General features: G+C 33.8%; 1 protein-coding gene across 4 annotated transcripts in view; it reads right to left on the reverse strand.

The window, feature by feature from the left end:
• The window catches only part of KCNJ3 (potassium inwardly rectifying channel subfamily J member 3), a 180,842-nt gene that overhangs the window by 20,838 nt on the left and 137,510 nt on the right, over positions 1-22,494 (reverse strand). Inside the window, exon 3 of one of the 4 annotated variants that reach the window (XM_030852757.2) lies at positions 1,051-3,281. The exons of 2 other annotated variants lie outside the window; for them this stretch is intronic. In XM_030852757.2, the coding sequence (XP_030708617.1) occupies positions 2,695-3,281 (587 nt within the window). In that variant the 3' untranslated portion in view covers positions 1,051-2,694. Of the gene's footprint in view, positions 1-1,050; positions 3,282-22,494 lie in introns of those variants that run through there. One more of the 4 variants, XM_030852758.2, reaches the window with a different exon arrangement.

A 22,494-nucleotide genomic window follows, 5' to 3' on the forward strand; every position in this document is an offset into this window, starting at 1 on the left:
GTAGAGTCACCATATATCATCCAAACCAGGACATTATAAGAGTGAAAGGGAGTATTAGTAATAATTACACAGGTACAACAGGTATAAACTGGAACTCTCCTGGGTAAACCGGGACCTATGATCAACTTAGCAATAGGGGTTAAACTGCAATTACATGCAGAAGTCATACCTTTCCCATACATATGTGGGAAAGTTAAAGGAACAGCATTCACTAAGAAAAATTTGACAACAGTGGTTCTTTCTCATCATTCAGGTCTTTGTTCAAAGATCACCCCCTCCCTAAGCCAGTCACCTCTTCTAAAATAATCAATTCTTATTTCACCCAGTCGTTTTCCATCACGTTACCGTTTTCCTTCCCTTAACTGATATTTTGACTCTGAAATTGTGTCATTTGTTTTTTGTCTCCCCTCCCCCCACTCCTACTGATATGCAGTGTTTGAATGGGCAGTGACCTCCTCTGACTTAGTCATATCCAAATCTACAGGAGCTAAAAATGCCTAGAACATTAAAGACATGCAAAAATTTTGTTGAATGAATGAATGAATATATTTGGAGAGTTTATTTTTGGTCTCATAATCCTCTTGGTGCCAAAAACAAATTAAAATGACTCTCTAAATTAAATTATGGCTCTGTTTAGTTTTAAGTGGTTGGACTAAATGATCTGTGCAGTCTCTTCCACTGATAATAAATATACTGTAACCCCTGGGTCCCCTTCTCTCTCTGCTACTATTTCATTTCCTATATCCAGTAAATAAGAAAGTTTGGGGGTAAGGGTTAGGGCATCCAGCTCTATTCACAGTGGTTGGATGCTCCAGGTTGATCATTTTGCCAGTAACAATTCCCTGGTATATGTTTGCACCTGCAGAATTTGGTTGATACAGAGGTAGCCAGAAGGTATTATTGTAGTCAATGATAGAATTGTTGATGTAATAATTTTCCAATACGAAAATCATCACAGGATTGCTAAAAACAACGGGAAATGGTGGGAGCCCAAACCCATTGTAAATTGTAAATTAATAATAAATTGTAAATTATAAATTGTAAATTAAGGATTTACAATTTATAAGGAGAAGTAGATTAATTCTGGACAGACTTAGATTGCAATACCCCAAAAAGCTTTATAGGAAAATCCATGATATTCTGACAAGAAGCACTTGTAAATTTTCATTAAAATCTCTGCATTTCAAATCTTTATTTTTCATGTGTTCTTCTGAGGAACAGTTTTGATTCCTACTAATGAGTCATAAATATCAAACCTTTGGGTTCAAAAAATAGTACTGCTAAAATTATTTTGGTGGGCCAGAGATCCAAGACACCAATAAATTGAGTGTTTACCGAAACAAAACAAAACAAAAAACTCACATGGGTAAAATATCTTCAAGTTATCTGATTTTAAATTCTCTCAGGTATATACAAAACATTCCTTCGGAATTGAGTGACAGGCAAGGGATGAAATAGGTTCCCCAGGTGAGGAAAAGAGTCTGTCCTGCTATAACAAGTGCCACAAACAGGAGAATGGCATAAAAAGAGACTCAATGAGACATACAGATTTTACACATAAATACCTATCATCTGTTTCATTGTATTGTTTTATCTCCTCAAAGATAAATTACTGATTTTTAAAATGACAAAAGTTTGAGAAAAAGAGTGAAAATGTTACCAATTGACTCAGTTTGAAACAGGGACCATTAATTATGTAATTTCACACAGATTCCAATATATTCAATATAACTTCGCTACTGCCTATTACAGTGATTCAACATTTGTTCAGAGCTCATATTTGTATTAGATCGTACGTAAAAGAGATTTCCAGACTTTAATCAGTCCAGGAAAGGACCAACTCTCAAAATGGCAATATTTATTTTTTCCCAGTACTAGCAACTTTTAAAAATCATAAGAAATTGTCAGCGTATTAGTATGCTTCAAAATTTACAAGTTAAACATATAATGGTTATATTTTTGCAGGGCCATAAGTAGCACAGACTTGTGTGACTCCCTCGTATAAAGAACAACTGAAAACCTTCCAGGACCTTAAACAGCAGAAAACATTAAATCAGATTTTAAAATGACAAATAATTTAAGGCTAAAATATTTGGTATTAATAATTAATGCCAGAAGCCTTCCTAGCCTAATAAAGTAAACATGCACAAGAACTACAACTTTGAACAAAACATCACAATTTTATCAGATATATGTATGTACGTGTGTGTGTATGTGTATATATGTACATATATGTGTGTGTATATATAAAACTATGTGTACACACACACACACATATATATATATAGTTTTATCACCCTGAAAGCTATCAATTCATGTTTGGCTTAATACGTATGTTAGAAATGTTGTGCAGGGTACTACCCCTTTAAATATATATATATACATTTTCCATAATATACAATATAAATATACCATATATAAATCATGCCATAAAACTAAATGTAAAATTTGCACATTATTGCATGCTTGATGTGATAATACATGCCCGTTAATAAGAACTTCCTTCTGATGTCCTCCCTTTACAACTTTATCTTTTGCACATTAGCAATACTTGAAAAGGAAGGTTCTCAAATATGTATATATGACTGGGGGAAAAAATGTACCTTTCAGATTCCTTAAAGAGGATTACCTCATCAGCCAAATATTGGACTATTACCAAATCAAACAGTAAATAATGCCTGAAGGGGTGTTTGGTTATGTGAATCTATCAGAGTTCATTTTTCTTAGTTTTGCCGGAAGATTCCCTTCCATCCTGGCTGCTCCTCCGGCCATCTTTTGAAGCTTTGGTGGCAAATCAGCCACTGACTGGCTCATGGGATCAGACAACATTTTGGTGGTTTTAGATACCAGTTTTTCTTCTGAGTTGCCAGGTACTGAACTTATTCGTTGAAGTTTCATAGGCAAATCGCCCAAGCTGTAGGCTTTTTCAGAAGTTGTAGAACTCATTCTCAAGAGTTTTTTGGGAAAGTCTTCTCTTCCAGTAATTTTCTGCAGCTTAGATGGAAGTTTGGTACTAATGTCATCTAGTCCATCTAAGCATTCCACAGAATTATGTCTTTCTTTGCTGTTAGTTATGGCTGGTGCTATTAAAGGGGACGACATAAGAAGCATTTCCTCCTGTTCTTTCACACTGTAAGGTGGCGTGGGGACTTCAAATGTTGCATGGAACTGGGAGTAATCAACTTTAAAGAATCCTTCTTCTAAGGAAATTACAGGGAAAAAACGGTGGCCCCAAAGAACTTCATCTTCAGTGTATGATGTTCGAGCTTGACAAGTCATCCCTGAAAGCAAAAAGGAAGTCCTTGATAAATTACGCATAGTAGAAGCACATGTTAAGGTATTTTGAACTAAGGAATTCATTTTGCTTGTTAACTTAAGAAGGATACTTAACTGCGTATCACTTTCCTCTTCTGTAGAGTAAAATATAAAAAGCAACACCTGTCTTACAGTACTGCTGTGATCATGAAATAAAATTACATGTACAGAAATGTAAAACGAGCCAAAATAGTTGGCTTTTATAAATGAAAGCAAAGATAACGATCCCAAGTATTTGTTAAATGAATAAAAGTTGAAAATATTTCTATGTTGTATAATGTAAAGTCATTGTAGAGATTCCCTTCTTCTGGACCTTTAGGGCCAGAATGAACTTTTGTTCAAGTTTCAGAAATCCTATGCTAAAATCAGTAATCTGGGCCACTGTGATGTTGCAAGTTCTATTCCTGCTATACAAATTTCTGAAACTGGATGCTGGATATAAGATGTGAAATGCTGCCATTTATATATTATGTTGCTTGGATATCATTTACCTTATGCTACTCTGATCAACTCAATTCTGTTCTCATTAATCATATGTTAAGACTAAGTTACGCTTAAATCAGTCAGCCTCTGAATATTCCTTTGTGAAGACTGGAAATATATGAATAAATTAAAGCCATATATTACATTTCAGTTTTATATTAGTCAAAAGGTACAATTTTCTATAAGTTGCAAAAGTCATTACTGTCCTCTACCTTTACTATCAGACATCTATTAAAGGTTATTAAAGTGTAAAATAATAGATGAATTTAAAAAATGCATCTTTCCAATAGTTAAGTATAATTTAAACAAGTAATGACAGTCTTTCTTCTTTCATTTCTATTCTCCCTTTGTCACTTTATAAATAATTTCTACTGTGTTTAAGCCTGGTATAGTTTGGATAAAGAGATATTCTGTATTTTTTCCTCTGACTAGCAATCACACATGCAATACTTAGAATTAGAAATAAACTGCATAATTCAAAAACCATACTGAAGATAAATTAAATCCTTCACTGAATCATTCCAAAATCTTACCTTATAATTATTATCAGTTCTATATTACCAGGGAATCAGTTGTTATGATATATATATTGTCTTTTTCCAGACAGCTTTTAAAGAAATTTATGTAGAAAATAAATGCCCATCTCAGGCACTATGTTAGGTGCTCTCTCTCCATATTATTTCTAATCATCAATATCATCTTGATAAGAAAATATTTTTATGTCTATTTTAAAGACAAAGAGTATAATGCTCAGAGAGTTTAAATCTCTTGCCCTTCCTGGCACACAGATCTAGGAAGTTGTAGAGAAAAGTTGGTATTATTCTAACTTCTGTTTTTGTTGTTGTTTTTACTTTGCCATGATGTCTCTAGTATTTTAGTTGGGAACCTGATTCTAAACAACTTATCAATTTCACTGTCATGGTGGAAATCTGACAGCGACCCAATACTAGTCTTCATAATCATTATCATATCAGGAGTAGCACCCAGAAATATTTATATGTGAAGATAACAAAATTAGACTAAAAAGTGATTTGTACATTTTATAGACATGCACACAGTATCATTCTGTATTTTCAAACAGATTTCTAGTTTCTGACAATATTTCATGAGAAAAAATTATAGAACATCACTTATTTAGAGAAGATAAAAAGTATATTTCCCAATATATTTACTTGGTTTTATTTTGAGATGTTTAAATATTAAGCAAACTACCTGGGATAAAGAACAAATATTGATGTTTTTATCCATTAGTATATGAAACAATAAAATGAGTAAGTACCCTTTATTGTTTAATTGAATAAGTACCCTTTAATTTCTCTCCAAGAGCAATCACTCTCATGAATTCTTTATGTATACTTGCCAGTTCAGGGTATTAATTTATATAAATTTATGAAAAAGGATCACTATAAATGCATGTATATATTAAGAGCTGAAGTAAATTAAGATTATGAACTTTGTTCAATTATTTCTAACAACAGTAGATTACATATTGAAACAAAATTTGATTCCTATCACATTCTTAGCCCATATTTAGCGACTTTTTTCTTTACATTAAGAAAGGACTATGAAATTAAAAATAAAAATTCTGTCCCCATTATTTATCATTATAATGTACTGTGTTGCTGATCCCCAATGCCTACCCTGAGCTGTTTCATATGTAGTTATCAGAAGTCATAGAGAAGAACTAGAGAACCTTAAATGAAGGGAAAAAAATGGGGGAAATAAAATCTTGTAAAATTTTTACTTTGAGGAAACAGGATATTGATAATTAAGGTACTATAACATCCACAATGGAAACAGGTATTTCAAATGTTTGTTCATGTAAAAATACCTGTAAGCATTATTACTAAAATGCCAGTGGATAATTCTGACTGAAAAGGAAGGTAGGGATTTTATTCTACTATATGAAATTGACTTTACTTCCTTTCATAGCAAACTAATACTGGTGAGGCAACATTTTTATATAATTGAAAAATATATAAATTAGGCTTCCTATTACACTACTAAACAGCTTGTAAAAATCACTTAAAGCTCTCTGAGCCTCAGTTTACTCTTCTACATAGTAAGGATAACAATATCCTCTTACAAAGCTGTTGAGACTTTGAGATAAGTGAAGTGTACAAAACAGTGTTTGGTATCAGGCAATGCTCCATCATAACTGCTTTTCTTTTTATCATTCTGTGGGTGATCATTTGCATTTCCTGTTTTCCCTGGAAATTAGTGATAATGCATTCATATAAGCGGAGAATTTTGACATATTAGTAATTTGTCCCATATTAGTAATATAGGATATTAAACTTAAAAATTGCTAGGTATCACATAGCAATTTTCTTTTGAAATGGTCAACTAAACATTCAAAATATTTCAAAACTACAGAAGAAGATACATTACTCATCTTCTCACTTTTTAGGGTTTCTCAACATTTTCCACCTAATTATCTAGAATAGCTGCGAAGACTAAGTATGGAAACTTGGGGTGTATTAAAAAGGCCTCGGCAAGGTGAGTGACTACAGTCCGCTATAATACTTTGGTAATGAAGAACATTTGCCAGCACTTTAACCTTTGTTTGTTCTTCTACTGTTCCTTTTACACTTTCATTAAAAGTAGGTACACAACTATCAGACATTTCCAATTCAACAACATCATCGTTTTAAAATCTGATTTCACCTCAGAATGTTAATGTGCAATCAACATATGGATAATGATATGGAAACATTATTAATTGGATAACAGGAAGATCTCTATGATGGTCAATCTGCAGTTTAGACAATCTACTAAAATAAGATGTAATTGAGAAACTACTTCTTTTTACAAGTTATCCCAAAAAAGTAACACCCAAAATGGTGTTGAAAATATAGAATACAGATTTCAATTGAGAAGATTTAAAGTAAATATAATTGTTTTCTAAGAACATGAATATATTACAGTATTCTTCCTTCTAGAACGCTTTATCTTATGATACTACTTACTGTAAGCCAAATTATTTAAAATAATCCATGCTTAGATTCATAATTACAAATGCCATTTGAATCAAAATAAATGCAGGTAAAAAGATACTATATGATTGCACCTCCTAACTGGCAATGTGACTGTTTGCATGTTTTAACCAGATTCCAGGCTTGAACAAATGTGATGAAAATCAACACGAGCTCATCTCTGTGGGAACTGGCAAAGCAACAGATGCTGCTTTAACTGGAAATAGCTGGGACTTTTGAATCCTTAGATGAAAAACATTTTGTGAAAAAATGACTTATCCTGTGCCTTGATTCATGGACAAAGAAACTATATGTTGTTGTTTAATTTATTCCAAAGTAGTGTTTCAATTTAAAATGATAGAGGCAATGTAGTCTAATCTCTTTATTTTTGACTTTTCTCTTTCCTGATTCTGCCTTTACATCGTTAAGTTCATCTCCCTGACTTAATTGAACATTAATTCAAATAAGAAGTATGAAAGCTTTTTGAGTGAAAATGGCAAACTGAATTGTTATTTTGACAAGTCCTTAATTAAACTTTCAGAATACCTCTAACTCAGTTGTTTTCTATTGTTTCTTCTGAACAGAGATGGTGCATATGTCACCTACGTGAGATGAGCACAAGATGGTTAAATGCAGTATAACTACAGGCCAAGGGGAATGTCTGGATGCTGCGACACAGAAAATACCAAGCAATCGATAACTTCTGCACAGCAGAGGCTTTATCTAAAGCTTACTCAGTATGGAAGTTGCTGAGGGCGTGTGGGGGGGTGGGAAGTTCTCCAATAACATGGTGGCTGTAGCTGCACTTTATCATGTGTGCACTAAACAAAAAGGAAAATAAAAGCAAATCTCCTTCAAACGAGCCGTGTCGTAATAATAATAATAGGCATGGGCTATATCACAAAGTAATTTCCTAGTCCACCCTATGCACTGCTCTGAGGATTATTGAATAAGATCTGTAGCTGTGACTTCCCTAAAGCACTTCCAAAATTTCACCCATCCCCCTAGATGTAATAACTGTAAGGCTCACTTGGCATTCTCTGCATGCTCTCTATTGTGTTGCATTGAGCTGAACCCAAATTTAAACTATAAACTTTTTGAGGAAGCACATGATGTTTGGGACCTTTTTATCTTGTTTACAAAATACAAAGACCCCATGTACACTGCTGTTCAATAATACTAAGGTCATGGCACCAGTCTCTTCTGGGATATTGGTTGAAAAGCTAACTAAGAATACATAAATGGCTACCAGAAACTGCAGTTTTCAAAGAAATGGAATCTCTTCACTTTCAAAGTTCAACATATTTTGCTCAGACAGACTTTTAGTGAGGAGTAGAAGTTTCTGGCATACATTCAACCCAATATTATCCTCTATTATTTACAAGCATTTGGTCTTACAATGTGTTCTCAGACATCAGTTTGCTATTATTCCCTAAGCTAGGTCAAAGAAATCTAAAAAACTAAAAATAAAAACAAGAAGAAAAAGCCAATTATATTTGTTAGAAAATAGTTTAAAAAAATAAAATAAAATAAAAAAAGAAAATAAAGTGTCAATAAGAAATTTAGCAATAAATGTTTCAAATGTACTACTTTAGGTTTCTAAGTTCCCAGAAGAACAAAAGAAAAGAAAATAGACTTTTAACCATGACCAACAGAACAAAATGTTAGATTTCCAGAAAGGACTATAAGTGCAGGTGCTAAGGGTCAATGGCAGATGGACAATATGACAGGGAATTCATTATCATACTGCTGAAAATATATTTAAGAGAATCAAGGTAATATTAAGCAAAAGAACATGGGTTTTGAATATAAATGAGATTGTTGCTGTTTTAACCATACATTATTAGTAAGACCTTAGGCATATTATTTCAATGATCTGAACTTTGTTTACTAAAAAATATCAATAGTAATAAGGGATAATAACATATTTATAAGGCTATCATGATTATAAATAATACCTACTTAATGGGTCTACCATATATCTAAAATAATAAAGGTTCAATAAGTGGTAGCTATTATCAATTATTATTATTATTGGGGTTCCAGCTAGTTAAAAGGTCATTTTAGATATATTTCAATTCTTTAGTGATCACTTTCTTTCTTAGAATCAACTCAAGGCAAGTGAAATAATTCTCATCTTGTTAGTTTCTATTAACTTGATATAGACCATGTTGTCTATATTTATCTGGAGTATGAGGAAAGGCCTATATTACACACATAATGAACTGAGTCAATTCTAGCACTGTCAACCTGGCCTGCCCTGCACAAGTGTGACTAACTTTACAGTAGCAACTATTTCCCTCAAAATACAATTAACTTCTCTACTTTGTTGACAAGGCACTATCTTCAGCCCTCCACTCTCACTTCATACAGAAGCATTGCAGAATTTACCCAGCACACTTTCAAATGATTATAACTCCCTTACCCTAACTGTAGAAGTGTTCCATTCTTGCTTATCTTTTCCTCTCTTCCTTCATGGTACCTATTAAAACATACTTTCTTGCATTGACAATGACAGAAACAAAACGAAGCTACTGAAATCCATTCATGCTATTGTTTTCTCCTGTTAAGATATGATTTTTAGCTTCCAAAGCATCTTAATGGTATAGGTATAATGTAACCTAATTACTGTTGGGAAATATCCTACATTATAAAAGATATTTTTCAAAGGGAAAATGTAATAAATTTCTAGCTTAAAAGAAAACAGAACATCTTTCAGATAACGCTGGAATTTAATCATTTTGGTGAACATTATCTCTAGTCATTGGGAAGAAAAACTTTTGATATATTATCTGAAGCAATACCACCTGTCAACTTTAAAAAAATATTGCACACAAATTACAGCAATTAAATGCTTAGATTAATCCATTTTAAAAGATATTCTTGGGCTTCCCTGGTGGCGCAGTGGTTGAGAGTCCGCCTGCTGACGTGGGGGACACTGGTTCGTGCCCCGGTCTGGGAGGATCCCACATGCCACAGAGCGGCTGGGCCCGTAAGCCATGGCCACTGAGCCTGCGCGTCCAGAGCCTGTGCTCCGCAACGGGAGAGGCCACAACAGTGAGAGGCCCACGTACCGCAAAAAAAAAAAAAAAAAAAAAAAGATATTCTTAAAACTTTGCTTTAAAATGTCACTCAGAATCACTTTCTATAATGTATGGGACTCAATTGTTTGTGTTCCCTTAAAATTCATAGGTTGAATTTTCACCCTAAACCCTAATGTGATGATATTAGGCGGTGGGGCTTAGTAACTTTTGAATATGTGATATTTAAACTAAATAAATAAAATTTAGTCAAGAAATAAAAAACAAACCCCACAGTTACTAGCATGTCTTCCTAGTTCCTTCAAAATCTAGCTCTAAGTTACCACTATAGTTTTAGCTCTTTAAAAACCTTAACAACAATAACTACAACACAGCAAAATATATATGCCAGATTCTAAGTGTTTTCTATATGTATTATCATATAATTCTCCCCACCACTCTATGAAGTGTGTACTATTCTTTTTTCATATGACAGACAATGATACTGAGGTATCAGGAGGGGTAAGTAGCTTCTCCAATGTCACATGACAAAGGATGGTACATCCAGAGCCAGTTTTTTTAACCTCTATTCTATTCTGCTCCAATTTTCTTAAATGGATGACTTTCCTATTAGTAAGTACTGTTTTCCATATATATTACTTGGTTTATGCTATTTCAACTGCTTAAAATGTCCTCTTCCATCTCTCTACCTGTTGACATAATTCCTCATATTCAAAGCTCAGATCAAAGTGTCATTAATTCTATTAAGTCTTTCCCGATTTTTCTATTTTAATTTATTGTCTTTTAAATGTGTCTTATTGTCATGCACGTATGCACAGGCACACACATCAATATTCCCTGACCACTAGGTGTTGTAAATGACATACATAATTGACTTCAATCAGTGATAATACTTAACATTTATTAACATGTTAAACATCTCCTTTCTGCCAGGCACTCTTCTAGGTGCTGAATTACCAGGTGCTATGGCAATGGACTGAAGGATCAACCTCTCGACCTCCATGTTTAAACCTAGTCCTGAAAAATGAGTAGTAGTTTACCACATAGTCCACATCTACCATGTGAGAAAAACACATTCTGGGGTGGGGAAAGACTTGTGCACACATCTGGTTGTGTAAGGGCACAACCAGTTGTACTTGAATTTAGGATACAGTTCCTGTTTGTTCATTCATTACGGTTACAGACAAATATCACATTAGAATAAGCTTCTTAGGAGAACTCTTATCCAGCTTGGCATCGCTAGTATCCAACATGGTGCCAGGTATTAGATGCTCAATGCTTTCTTGGGGAGAGACAGTAGAAGGAATGGAGGAAGAGGAAAAATGGGAAGGTTAAAATGGCAGTGCAGGAAAAGTCAACTTTTTGAATGAATCAGAGCTCCCATACCCATTAGTAATTTATTCACCACCAGTAGAGATTGTCACCAACAAAAAAAGAAGGGATATAATTATTAATGAAATAGATATATGTCAATCTTGATTTTTTCTTTGCTTTTAAGGTGATGATCTATTAATTAGTTCAACACATGAACTCAAAAATTGACTTTGAAACATCTATACTAAGAGCTTCTTATTTTAATTAGTAAAGTAGGGAGGGAAGAATATTAAAATATATATAATCACTGTATAGAATATGAATGATTCTTGCACAAAGAAGCAAGACACGCTTGCTAATAATAAATCACACTCAGTGATAACCAGTCTGTTATCCACTGAAACCACTGTTTTCTCCTTACATTTTTTTGAAATTATACACTGACAGATGTACAACCAGATATATTTACTAGAAGTTAGATTTATCTGCATTTAATCGTTAAACCATACGATAATTAAATTACTTGAATATTTTGATACACTTGAATACCTGACCTCTAGTTAAATCTAAAGTTTTGAGGAAACTATCCCTTATGCAACTATAACTGATCACCTTAGAAAATGGAGCAAATCCATTTTTACCTGACAATTGAAAACTTATTTTCCCCTTAATTCATGAGACTGACTTTTTATATAGGTTGCTATATCATTTTCAATCACAAACTATATCTATTTCTTTAACATCTTCTTTGGCAGAAATTCAAATACATTTTGTCTGCTTGCAGGCTTAGAACAGAGCCTGAATAAATATTTGCAATTCAGCAGTTGTTCTGGTTCTATGCTTTTCAGTAAAAAGTCAGAGTTTTGCTTGTAATTTTGCTGTTACGTTATTTACAAAGACTAAATGAAAAATAAAGTCCCTATAATTTTATGGGAACTATTACTGAGTGGCTTTTATTTTAGGTATGAAAAATGCCATATCACAGTAATAATCACAAAATATATGACATTTTAGCACATGTATTTTAAAGGAAAATGATTAGGTTGAACATGTATGTACAAGTCTTCTGAAAGAATTAATTTTTCTGCCATGACATAAACAGGTATTTCAAAGTCAAAATATTAAAAGTTTCAAAACAATGAGATATCACCTCACACAGGTCAGAATGGTCATCATCACAAAATCTACAAACAATAAATGCTGGAGAGGGTGTGTAGAAAAGGGAACACTCTTGCACTGTTGTTGGGAATGTAAATTGGTACAGCCACTATGGAGATGAGTATGGAGGTTCCTTAAAAAACTAAAAATAGAGCTATCATATGACCCAGCAATCCCACTCCTAGGCATATATCTGGAGAAAACCATAATTCAAAAAGATTCATGGACCCCAATGTTCACTGCAGCACTGTTTACAACAGCTAGGACATGGAAGCAACCTAAATGTCCATCGACAAAGGAATGGATGAAGAAGATGTGGTACATATATACAATGGCATATTACTCAGCCATAGAAAGGAACAAAATAGTTTCTCATTTGCGAGACATGGATGGACCTAGAGACTGTCATACAGCATGAAGTAAGTCAGAAAGAGAAAAACAAATATCGTATAATATCGCTTATAAGTGGAATCTAGAAAAATGGTACAGATGAACTTACTGGCAAAGCAGAAATAGAGTCACAGTTGTAGAGAACAAACATAAGGATACCAGTGGGGAAAGTAGCAGGGGACGATGAATTGGGAGATTAGGATTGACATATATATACTACTATGTATAAAATAGATAATAATGAGAACCTACTATTTAGCACAGGGAACGCCAACTCAGTGATCTGTTGTGACCTAAATGGGAAGGAAATCTAAAAAAGAGTGGATATATGTATACATAGAACTGATTCACTTTACTGTATGGTAGAAACTAACACAACATTGTAAAGCAACTATACTCTAATAAAAATGAAAACAAACAAAAAATGTTTCCCTAAACTACATAGTTTCTCATCTCCTTGGACAGTACTTTAAATTATTTGAATTAAACAAAATAAAATCACTTAAAGTAAAAGTCAATGATATAAAAATGCTGAGGAAAATAGCATATGAGATGCAAATAGTAACTTCCTTAAAATTGACATTTCAGAAAGGAAGTGATAACAAAACTCTGTAAGTTTATGCTAACATATAGTTCAACTCCTAAGACAGCCTAGATTTTTTCCCCAGGTTTTAAGTAAAAAATGATCTGTCTACAGCATTCTGTTAAGGTATCCAAGATCTGGAGGCAAAATTCTCAACTGGCCTGGTGACCTTGTGGGGAAATTTTATTGTATATATGTTTGCAGAAAGTTTTGACATTTATGAACAGAATTATTTATATCATATAAAAGATGCTAAGATATATAATACATAAAACTGTCTAATATTCAAAGGCTTGTTAATATTACAAGGGTCTAAATTAGGACGTAATAACCAAGGTCTAAATAAGGAAGGGAAAGAGAAAGGAGAGAAGGCAAGTGAATTAATCCACTTGGAATATTAAGACTCAAGCTCTCTGGCCAGAGGTCCACTTAGGAATCATAAGATAGAATTAATAATTGGTAAAGAAGAGGTTCATTTTGTGACTGTACATACCCACAGGTATCAATTTTTGTATAAGTCATAATTAGAAACTACTTTCTTATATATTCTACCTATTTTAATAGACTTGCAGCTACTGATGTTCATCCTTAGATACATCACTTTTTGAACAACAAAAACAAGGATTAGAAAATAACATCATGCAGTTATTTTATTTCAAGTAATATTTTATTCTTCCTGATAAACATTCTCAAAGTTAAACAAGGTTATATTTCATTCGATTGACCTGAAAAATATATGAAATGTGTATGATATTAACATAAAGGTATCCAAAATTATTCTAAGACTTTTATTCACTAATTTATGTCTTTATCTAACAAAACTTCCATAGGAAAAATGATATAAATTTGTCTGCATTTAGGGGATGAGTCAAGAATAATAGAAATCTTTTAAACAAAATCAAAAGGAAGAATTTTGGTGCTATTGATTTAAAAAAATGGGAAAGGAAGCTGATTGGTGGGATGAGGTGTGGGCAGTAAATTTTGTTTCAGACATGTTATTATGATGTAATGTAGAGAGTCTATAACAATATCCTCTAAAATTTATGTACATATATTCTAGAGTCTATGCTAAAATATTTAAATGAATTATTTTATTTTCAAAATCCCTGTGAAGTAGTTACTATCTCATTTTCAGCTAATGAACCTGCACCTAATAAAAACAGGGGTGGTAAAAGATCTGAATAAACACTTCATCAAAGAAGATATACAGATGGTAATTAATCATATGAAAAGATACTCCACATTGTATGCTGTTAGGGAACTGAAAAGTAAAATAACAAAGAGATACCACTACACACCTATTAGAATGGCCAAAATCTGGAACACTGACAACAGCAAATGCTGGTGAGGATGTGGAGCAACCAGAAGTCTCAGTCACTGCTGATGGCAATGCAAAATGGTACCGCCACTTTGGAAGTCGGTTTGGTAGCTTCTTACAAAACTAAACACACTCTTACCCTATGATCCAGCAATCAGGTTCTTTGGTATTTACCCAAATGAGTTGAAAATTTATGTCCACAAAAAATCTGCACACAAATGTTTATCGCAATTTTATTCATAATTGCCAAGGCTTGGAAGCAACCTAAATGTCCTTCAGTAGGTAAATGGATAAACAAACTGGTGTGTATCTACACAAAGGAATACTATTCAGTGATAAAAATAAATGAGCTATCAAGCCACAAAAAGACATGGAGTAAACTTAAATGCATATTACTAAGTGAAACTAAGCAAATCTGAAAAGGCTACATACTTTATGATTCCAACTATATGACATTATGGAAAAGGTAATGATGGAGAGAGTGAAAAGATTAATCAATACAGCGTTTTGGGATGAACAGCTGATACACCAGGGATTTTTAGGGCAGTAAAACTATTCTGTATGATGTCTTTATATACTTGTCAAAACTTAGAATGCACAACACAAAAGGTGAACCCTAATGTAAACTATGGACGTAGGCTGACAAGGATGTGTCAATGTCGGTACATTGATTGTAAGTGATGAAGCCAGATTACTTCTGTTTTGGGAATTAACTTTTTCACACCTCAGGAGCCCTTATCTATGCTTATATGCTACATTTCAACCATTTCAGTATGCCTTAAAGATGAACCTAGGTACCATGACGCATATGGTGGGAAAAAAATAAAAACTATTGACAGAGATGTACTACCAAATCTGTTTTCTTTAACAATTTCTAAATTTTGATTATTAGAATCCATAAAGGGGTCTTAAACACTTAAAAAATGTTTAAAACATTACGTTTAAGGGTGGAATGAAAAATCACATAATTAAACACCCTATTTTGTTGTTCTTAAATTTGTATATTCTAAACACCCTGCTCACCACATTAGGCAATACCTAGCCTATTCACATAAGTGTAAGTTGGCACATCTCTCTTACTGTGACTGTATTTTATCTCCACAAAATGAATGGATGCAAGAAATAGGTATGTCTTCTATGTAGACTAAGCTAATTTTCAAAACCTAAGTTTAATGCCAAAGTTTCCTCAAACAAAGATATAGTTATGTAATCATTCTTTAAAAAATATAAACAAAATTTCCCCTCTTTAATTTTAAACCATCATTATTGCTCATACCATCTACAGGGGCTCCATTCCCTCTGATACTGACAGCTCCTAGTTATTTTAGGCTGTTCTCATGCTCTTTTTAATCTACTTCTTCCCTTAATCAATACATATACTCTTTTCTTAATCTTCCTTCAGACATGAATTCTTTAAGTGCATATAATATCTAATAAACAGTGGAAGAAGTAGAACTTATTATAAAGTATTTATCATATACATTCTAAGTCTAGGACTGTTATGAAAATATTCTAGGATCTTAATGAAGAAATGTTCCTATCACCATAAGAGAGAGGAAAATGTACATAGACTATTTTTCAAGAGAAACAGAAAGTAAACATTCAAAACCTCAATATGCCAGAGGTGGATTTAAGCTGATACTTAAGCAGCTTAAGCATCAAGGACTTTCACTAGCACAAGTCCTTTTCACTTTCATACACTTGGTTTCATAATGTTGTATTCTTTCTTCTTTAGAAAGACCTCCCCAAATGATGCAAGCATCCATCCCTGCCTAGATTTGCACCCACAAAGCGCTATAACATGCAGTCAAAGCAAGGCTCAGTGACATAGACTGCATGCATAATCAAAAAGATTTGCCATTACTTTGGTGCAATTGTTTTATAATTTATCTGTTCTTAATATTTATTAACTTCGGAAGGAAATTACACATGCATACCTTTTATAGGCATGCCCTATTTCACCTCGAGTACACATCTTATCCGTACAAATTGCCCACTGAACACTGTTCTTCATCTGACATCATGTTTCCCCAGCCCAAAGCTAGCGCAGGAAACAGCCTTCCACAGCACCTGGCAATTAGCCTGAGGTCTCTTCCTCACAATTTCCATTCTTTGATTTCATGGAGAACTCAATAGATGTTTGTTATTAGTACTACTATTATTATCAAGATTTTAATATTAATTTTCAAGAACCAAGATCTTATTATACAAAACTATTTTTATAGTGAAAGGTTAAACTCTTTCATTTCCTTGGAATGCTGAAAAACCTCTACCTGATAAGAAGTATCTGGTGTTTTATATTGAGGGAAATTTGTACATATCACCTGAAAAAAATGTGTTGCTCCACTCAGTGGGGGGTAATTGATGTGTATTATTCAGAGGTTGTGACACTGTCTGGCAGCGTTTTGTAGAAATCACCTTGACTGCTCCGTGGAGAAAATATCTGATCAGGGCAAGACTAAAACAAGTAGACCAGTTGGGAAGCTGTGTTAAAAGACAATGGCTGTGGAGATAGATTGAAAAGGCATTTAGGAGGCAAATTTAACAAGACTTGAAAACCGATTGGATTTAGAAGGTGAGAAAGACTGGAGACCATAATTTCATATTGTTAGAATGACGAAGATGGATGGACATACCATGAAATTTTACTTGTACATCTCATAGGAAAGCAAAGATAAAAATAGTAAATTAAATCATACCCTTTTATTTTCTGAACTTTCTGATTAAATTTGTCTGACAGTTTTGTACCATCATGCCTGCCAACTTAGAGTCCTAGCAGCCAGTAGCATGAGAAAAATAATCATCCTCATCTAACCATGTGCCATTAAACTAAGAACAATTACTTCCAACTAAACTGTCTCTCCATTCTGCTAAGCTCAAAGGAAATGTTATGACTGAAATGTCTCCTCAAACCTCAAGTGTCTATATCTAGCATTAATTTCATTAATTATAGCTTCTTTGTTTTACTCCCGATCTGCTGACAAAGCACCAGCTGGGTCTCAGCCAACTAATTAGATTAAATACATTGAGTTTGAAATACATGAAGTGCATCTTAATGCAATTGTTTTTCCAAGGCTCCTTTCCGAACAAACAGGTATCAATAATCTTATAGTGATTTGGTGATGTTAAAATATAGTTCTGATGGAAGCCATTAACTTTCCTGTAATCAATAGAAATTTGTTGGAATACAGCCACGATTCACTGTTCCTTTTCCAGGAATATGAGAGCAAAATAGGCAAAGAAAAAATGTACTTTATTAAGAACTCTGACAAAGAATTATGTCTACAGTAAGCTGAACAATCTTATTAGACTGAATAGCACAATTAAAGAAACTCAGAATAATTTGAGTTAGACAGGCCATAAGAAACATAATCTAAAACACTACCTTATGTCAAAGAGGAAAATTGAGGTACAGGAGCAACTTCCTGTAAAGGTGCCAGCCTCACCTATTTTCATTTATAACATGATTCAATTTATAGATGATTTCAACACTAGAAAAGTGAAATGGGAATGTGAGTTCAATGACCACCTAATTTGAACACAATCTAAAACAAAGCTTTGCTTTAAAATGAAGAGAGCTGTGATCTTATCTGCGTCATCCAGATTAATTCCATTCTCAGTATAGGTTTAATTACATTCTGAGTTACCTCTTATTTTAATTAACAGTTCTGGTTGTTAATAGAATATGTGAGGGGAACAGCCATCTGTCTCTCTCTTTACTGCCATCTTAAAATAATCTTTGTGTTTTAAACCTTGGTATACCTCTTCCGAGGTCCCATCAGCTACTTTCAACTAGGGCAAGGAGGCAAATAACAGAACCAGGATGGTATGGTGGGTGGTATAGAGGGTTTTTTAAAGTTTATTACTTTAGACCTAAATATTACATAAAATCTATTATATCCAAGACAGCATAGTTGGCATGACACATTTTTTAATACCGTGAATTGGTTAAGTAAATTCTACTTTCCACTGTCTTTTGTTTGAAAAATTCAAACTAAATATTTTATCCCTAAATCTATCTATCTAGCAATGTAGAGCAAAAGTTCTTGATCTTGAAAGGATATAAGATTTTACATATCCAAAGACATGGACAAAAAGAGAGAGTAATAAGAGATTTCCCACCTCTGCTAGAGGCCGCACCATTCAAGGGAGCAGCTTGGGAGTGAAGCCTATGTCCTAACCTTGTGCTTCAAGCTAGAATAGAATAGCTCTGTTTTAACTGAACCAAGAGTCCATCTGAACTGCTGTTCTCATTGTCATTCCATGTTGACATTACTCAACCCTGATGGTACTAAAGAAGAATCTGATTACTTCAAATTCTTCAACCGGTCTTCCCAAATCAATACCCAGAAATGCCAGCACTCCTCCCTCATCCAGCAAACTGATGATCTTAAACATACTGGAAACTTTTAATTCAAACTTCCTTTCTTTCAGCATTTGAGAATCTACCCTACTCTACCTTGGTTGTTCTTGCATGTGGGAAGTGGGCAGGGCTGAAGTCACTGGGAGTTCTACTAGGCTACCTAAAGATTTTGATATCTATTAAAACATTTGGGTAGGTTTTCCAAGGTTCAGGTGCATGAGGTTTTCAGAGGGTGGCTCTTGTCAATGAAACCTACACACCCAGTGATCATGTGAAAAGCATGCTTTAAAATTTTTAAATGCATATGCTAACAGATAAGTAGTAGAAATTTTGAAAACGGAGTCATTCTGTTCTGGCCGTTTATTTAATCTTCTAGGACTTAATTTTAACACAACTAGAATGCAAATGTCAAACTCATGTCATCTATTTCATATGAAGGTTAATAGAGTATAGAAATGCACTCAAAAATGTGTTCTTGAATCTAACATATTGTTAGACTGTACTAACATATTACATGTTAGTGTGCATATATATATACATATGTTTTGTTATATATATAACAGAATATTATAATATGGATATGGTATATATAATATACTAACATATTACATGTTAGTGTGCATATATATATACATATGTTTTGTTATATATATAACAGAATATTATATATATAATATGGATATGGTATATATAACATACTAACATACTATTAGTCTTCCGACAGTCTGCTTATATTTTCTAAAATCTGAATTACAGAAAAAATATTGTCCTCTCCAGAATCTGATTATTAGAATCATTAATAGTGACATCAGAGAACAAGACTGCTTATTATGTTTATCATGAACTGTATGCCTTATAAAGTGCATTTATATTTATAAATGTCTTAAAATCTACTAGATTGGAATATATTACACTGGATATAGCATCTATATTAAAAACCTAATTATGGCGCTTCCTTGGTGGCACAGTGGTTGAGAGTCCGCCTGCCGATGCAGGGGACACGGGTTCGTGCCCCGGTCCGGGAAGATCTCACATGCCGCGGAGCGGCTGGGCCCGTGAGCCATGGCCGCTGAGCCTGCGCGTCCGGAGCCTGTGCTCCTCAACGGGAGGGGCCGCAACGGTGAGAGGCCCGCGTACCGCCAAAAAAAAAAAAAAACAAACAAAAAAAAAAACAACTAATTACGCATGAAATCTTTTAAATGTACCTGTTTAAATAAAATTGATAATTTTGTGAACATATGAAAGCAGCTATACATTTCCGTCTTCAATTTGTTTACTCCTCCCCATTGAACCTCTGTCCTCCAAATATCATTATCCTGTGAGACACCTAGAGGTTTAGCGCCTGCTATAAATTGTATTTCAAGTAGGGGTCATCACTGGAAAGGGGCAATGGTCTCTTCATACTTGACAAGCAGAGAGAGTCATCAGCGTGAGCAGCCTATTTAGTAGAATATCTGTTAAGCTGACTTAGGAAAAATATCACCTTTCAAAAGTCTTAAGGGAAATTTCTCAGTTAGAGCACTGAGCCACAGAAAAGTGATAGATTTTATCAACACACAAGTCAACAGGAATGAGGGGCTCTTCTGAGAACTTCTTTAATTGAAGTATAAAAGAAATGTATATCACTAGCCAAAAAACTAAGCCAAAAAGCAGCTCAGGTCTAGAACACTTTGCTTGGAGGAGTTAGGTTTTTCTCAGTAAATCAAGGAGGATATAAATTAATTAAAAGCTATGCTTACATTACACGATCAGAATGTGGAATAAAGGCAGATTTATTAAGTTGGAAGGAGTGAAAGATTTGATTTGGCAAAAGGTTATCATCTTAGAGAACAGAACGTACCAGTAATAAAGGGAAATGGAGATCTTGGAGGCTCAGGTACACACACATAAAACGAATGGAGATTTACACATTCTAACCTGTTCTTGAAAACAAAACTGTACAAGATGACCAGGGGCCCCTAAACCATGTATGCTGTTTTTGAGCAGTAATTACAAATGTACGCAAATTTAGTAAGTTATTCTGTTGCATGAAGTGTATCTGCTTTACATTAAAATGAAATTGCAGAAAATATCCCCCTAAACAAACACACACTTACACATATACAAATACATGTACAGGTAGGATTATCTTCAAAATAAAATGTCCAGTCAAAATATGCATAACAGAATTGGTACTCTCTGGACTCATCATGCAGCATTTTCAGAGCAAGTCATGTTGCCGGAACACATAATACCTAATCTAAATACCCTGATTATTGAAGTGCTCTTGTCAAAGAGAAAAAACTGTTCAAAAGTATCTACATGTATCTATTTCTAGTTCAATACAAAATTAACTTTAACATCTCTTATCTCTGAAAAGCAAAGGTTAGTGACAATCCTTAAATTATGTGTGGAAACAGTTTTTTATCTGTGTGGGAAAGTTGTATCCACATTAAGTTAAATTAGCAAAACTCCATGAACTGACGTTGTAAATGAATATCTTCATCAAATTCCCTTTTATATAAATAAAAAGAAAATAATATAGGGTTAAAAACTCTATAAATATTTTATAAGTATCAGAAAATTTTCAGATGCTAATAACATTTTAGGAAAAAAATCTGTTGTTGGTCAAATGCTATGTCCTCTGAACTACTCTTTAGGGACATTTTCACATACCTCACTGGGCAAAGACTATCCCTTATTCGTCTGTACCCTTGGTAATGATCAGGTGAGTCTAGTTGCATTTTTGGCCCTCAAAAAACAATTCATGGATCTTGAGTACCCAAGTGACCAAGGATGATATGGGGAAGTGAGTCAGACCCTCAGTCAGTCTCTCTTTCTCTCTTACTCTCCCCTCTAATTTAAATATGTACCATGCCTTCCCTATAAGGCCAAAAAATAAGAGAGAAGTATTACTGAGAACGTTTTCAACAAAACAAATGGTGAGTGAGTTCATGTTAGGTAATTTTACCACTGATCTTTAACTATTAAAATTTCTGTCCCAGCCCTGTATTCTTGGTTGAGTGTGAATGTACAATTAAGCTCGTTTGTGATAGATGATGGCTAATGAAAAATCTTGCAGGGTCCTTGGGGCCCCAAGTCTTCATTCCCATGACTAACTCCTCAAGATTGCAACTTGCTACTTAACATTTCTCATATTTTAGTTATGTCATTAATACACTTATTCAAGCATTTAGGTATTGACCATTGTACTAGGCACTGAATACAAATCGATCAATAAAAGAGGTTTGATTCCCCACTCTAGCTGATATAAGAGTATAGCAAAGAATATATTTCTAAATACAACATTTCAATAAAATGTGATAATTTCCCTCTAGGAAATTCTGGAACACAAAGCTGAGGCACCCACTCAGGTCAGGGAAAGAAGGTCTCCAATGGTAGAGAGTACACAGAGGGATGATAATGAAAAGGTAAATTGGGAGGAAGATTATTCCAAGCCAAGTGATAGGAAAACTAGAGTGCCCAAAGGGGAAGCCAGAAAACACATCGAATATATTGAAGAAAACCAGTTACGGACAAACACAGACTATTAAAAATAAGGAAGCAATGATGAC

The sequence above is a fragment of the Globicephala melas genome, chromosome 7 (assembly GCF_963455315.2).
Source record: "Globicephala melas chromosome 7, mGloMel1.2, whole genome shotgun sequence".
NCBI lineage: Eukaryota > Metazoa > Chordata > Mammalia > Artiodactyla > Delphinidae > Globicephala > Globicephala melas.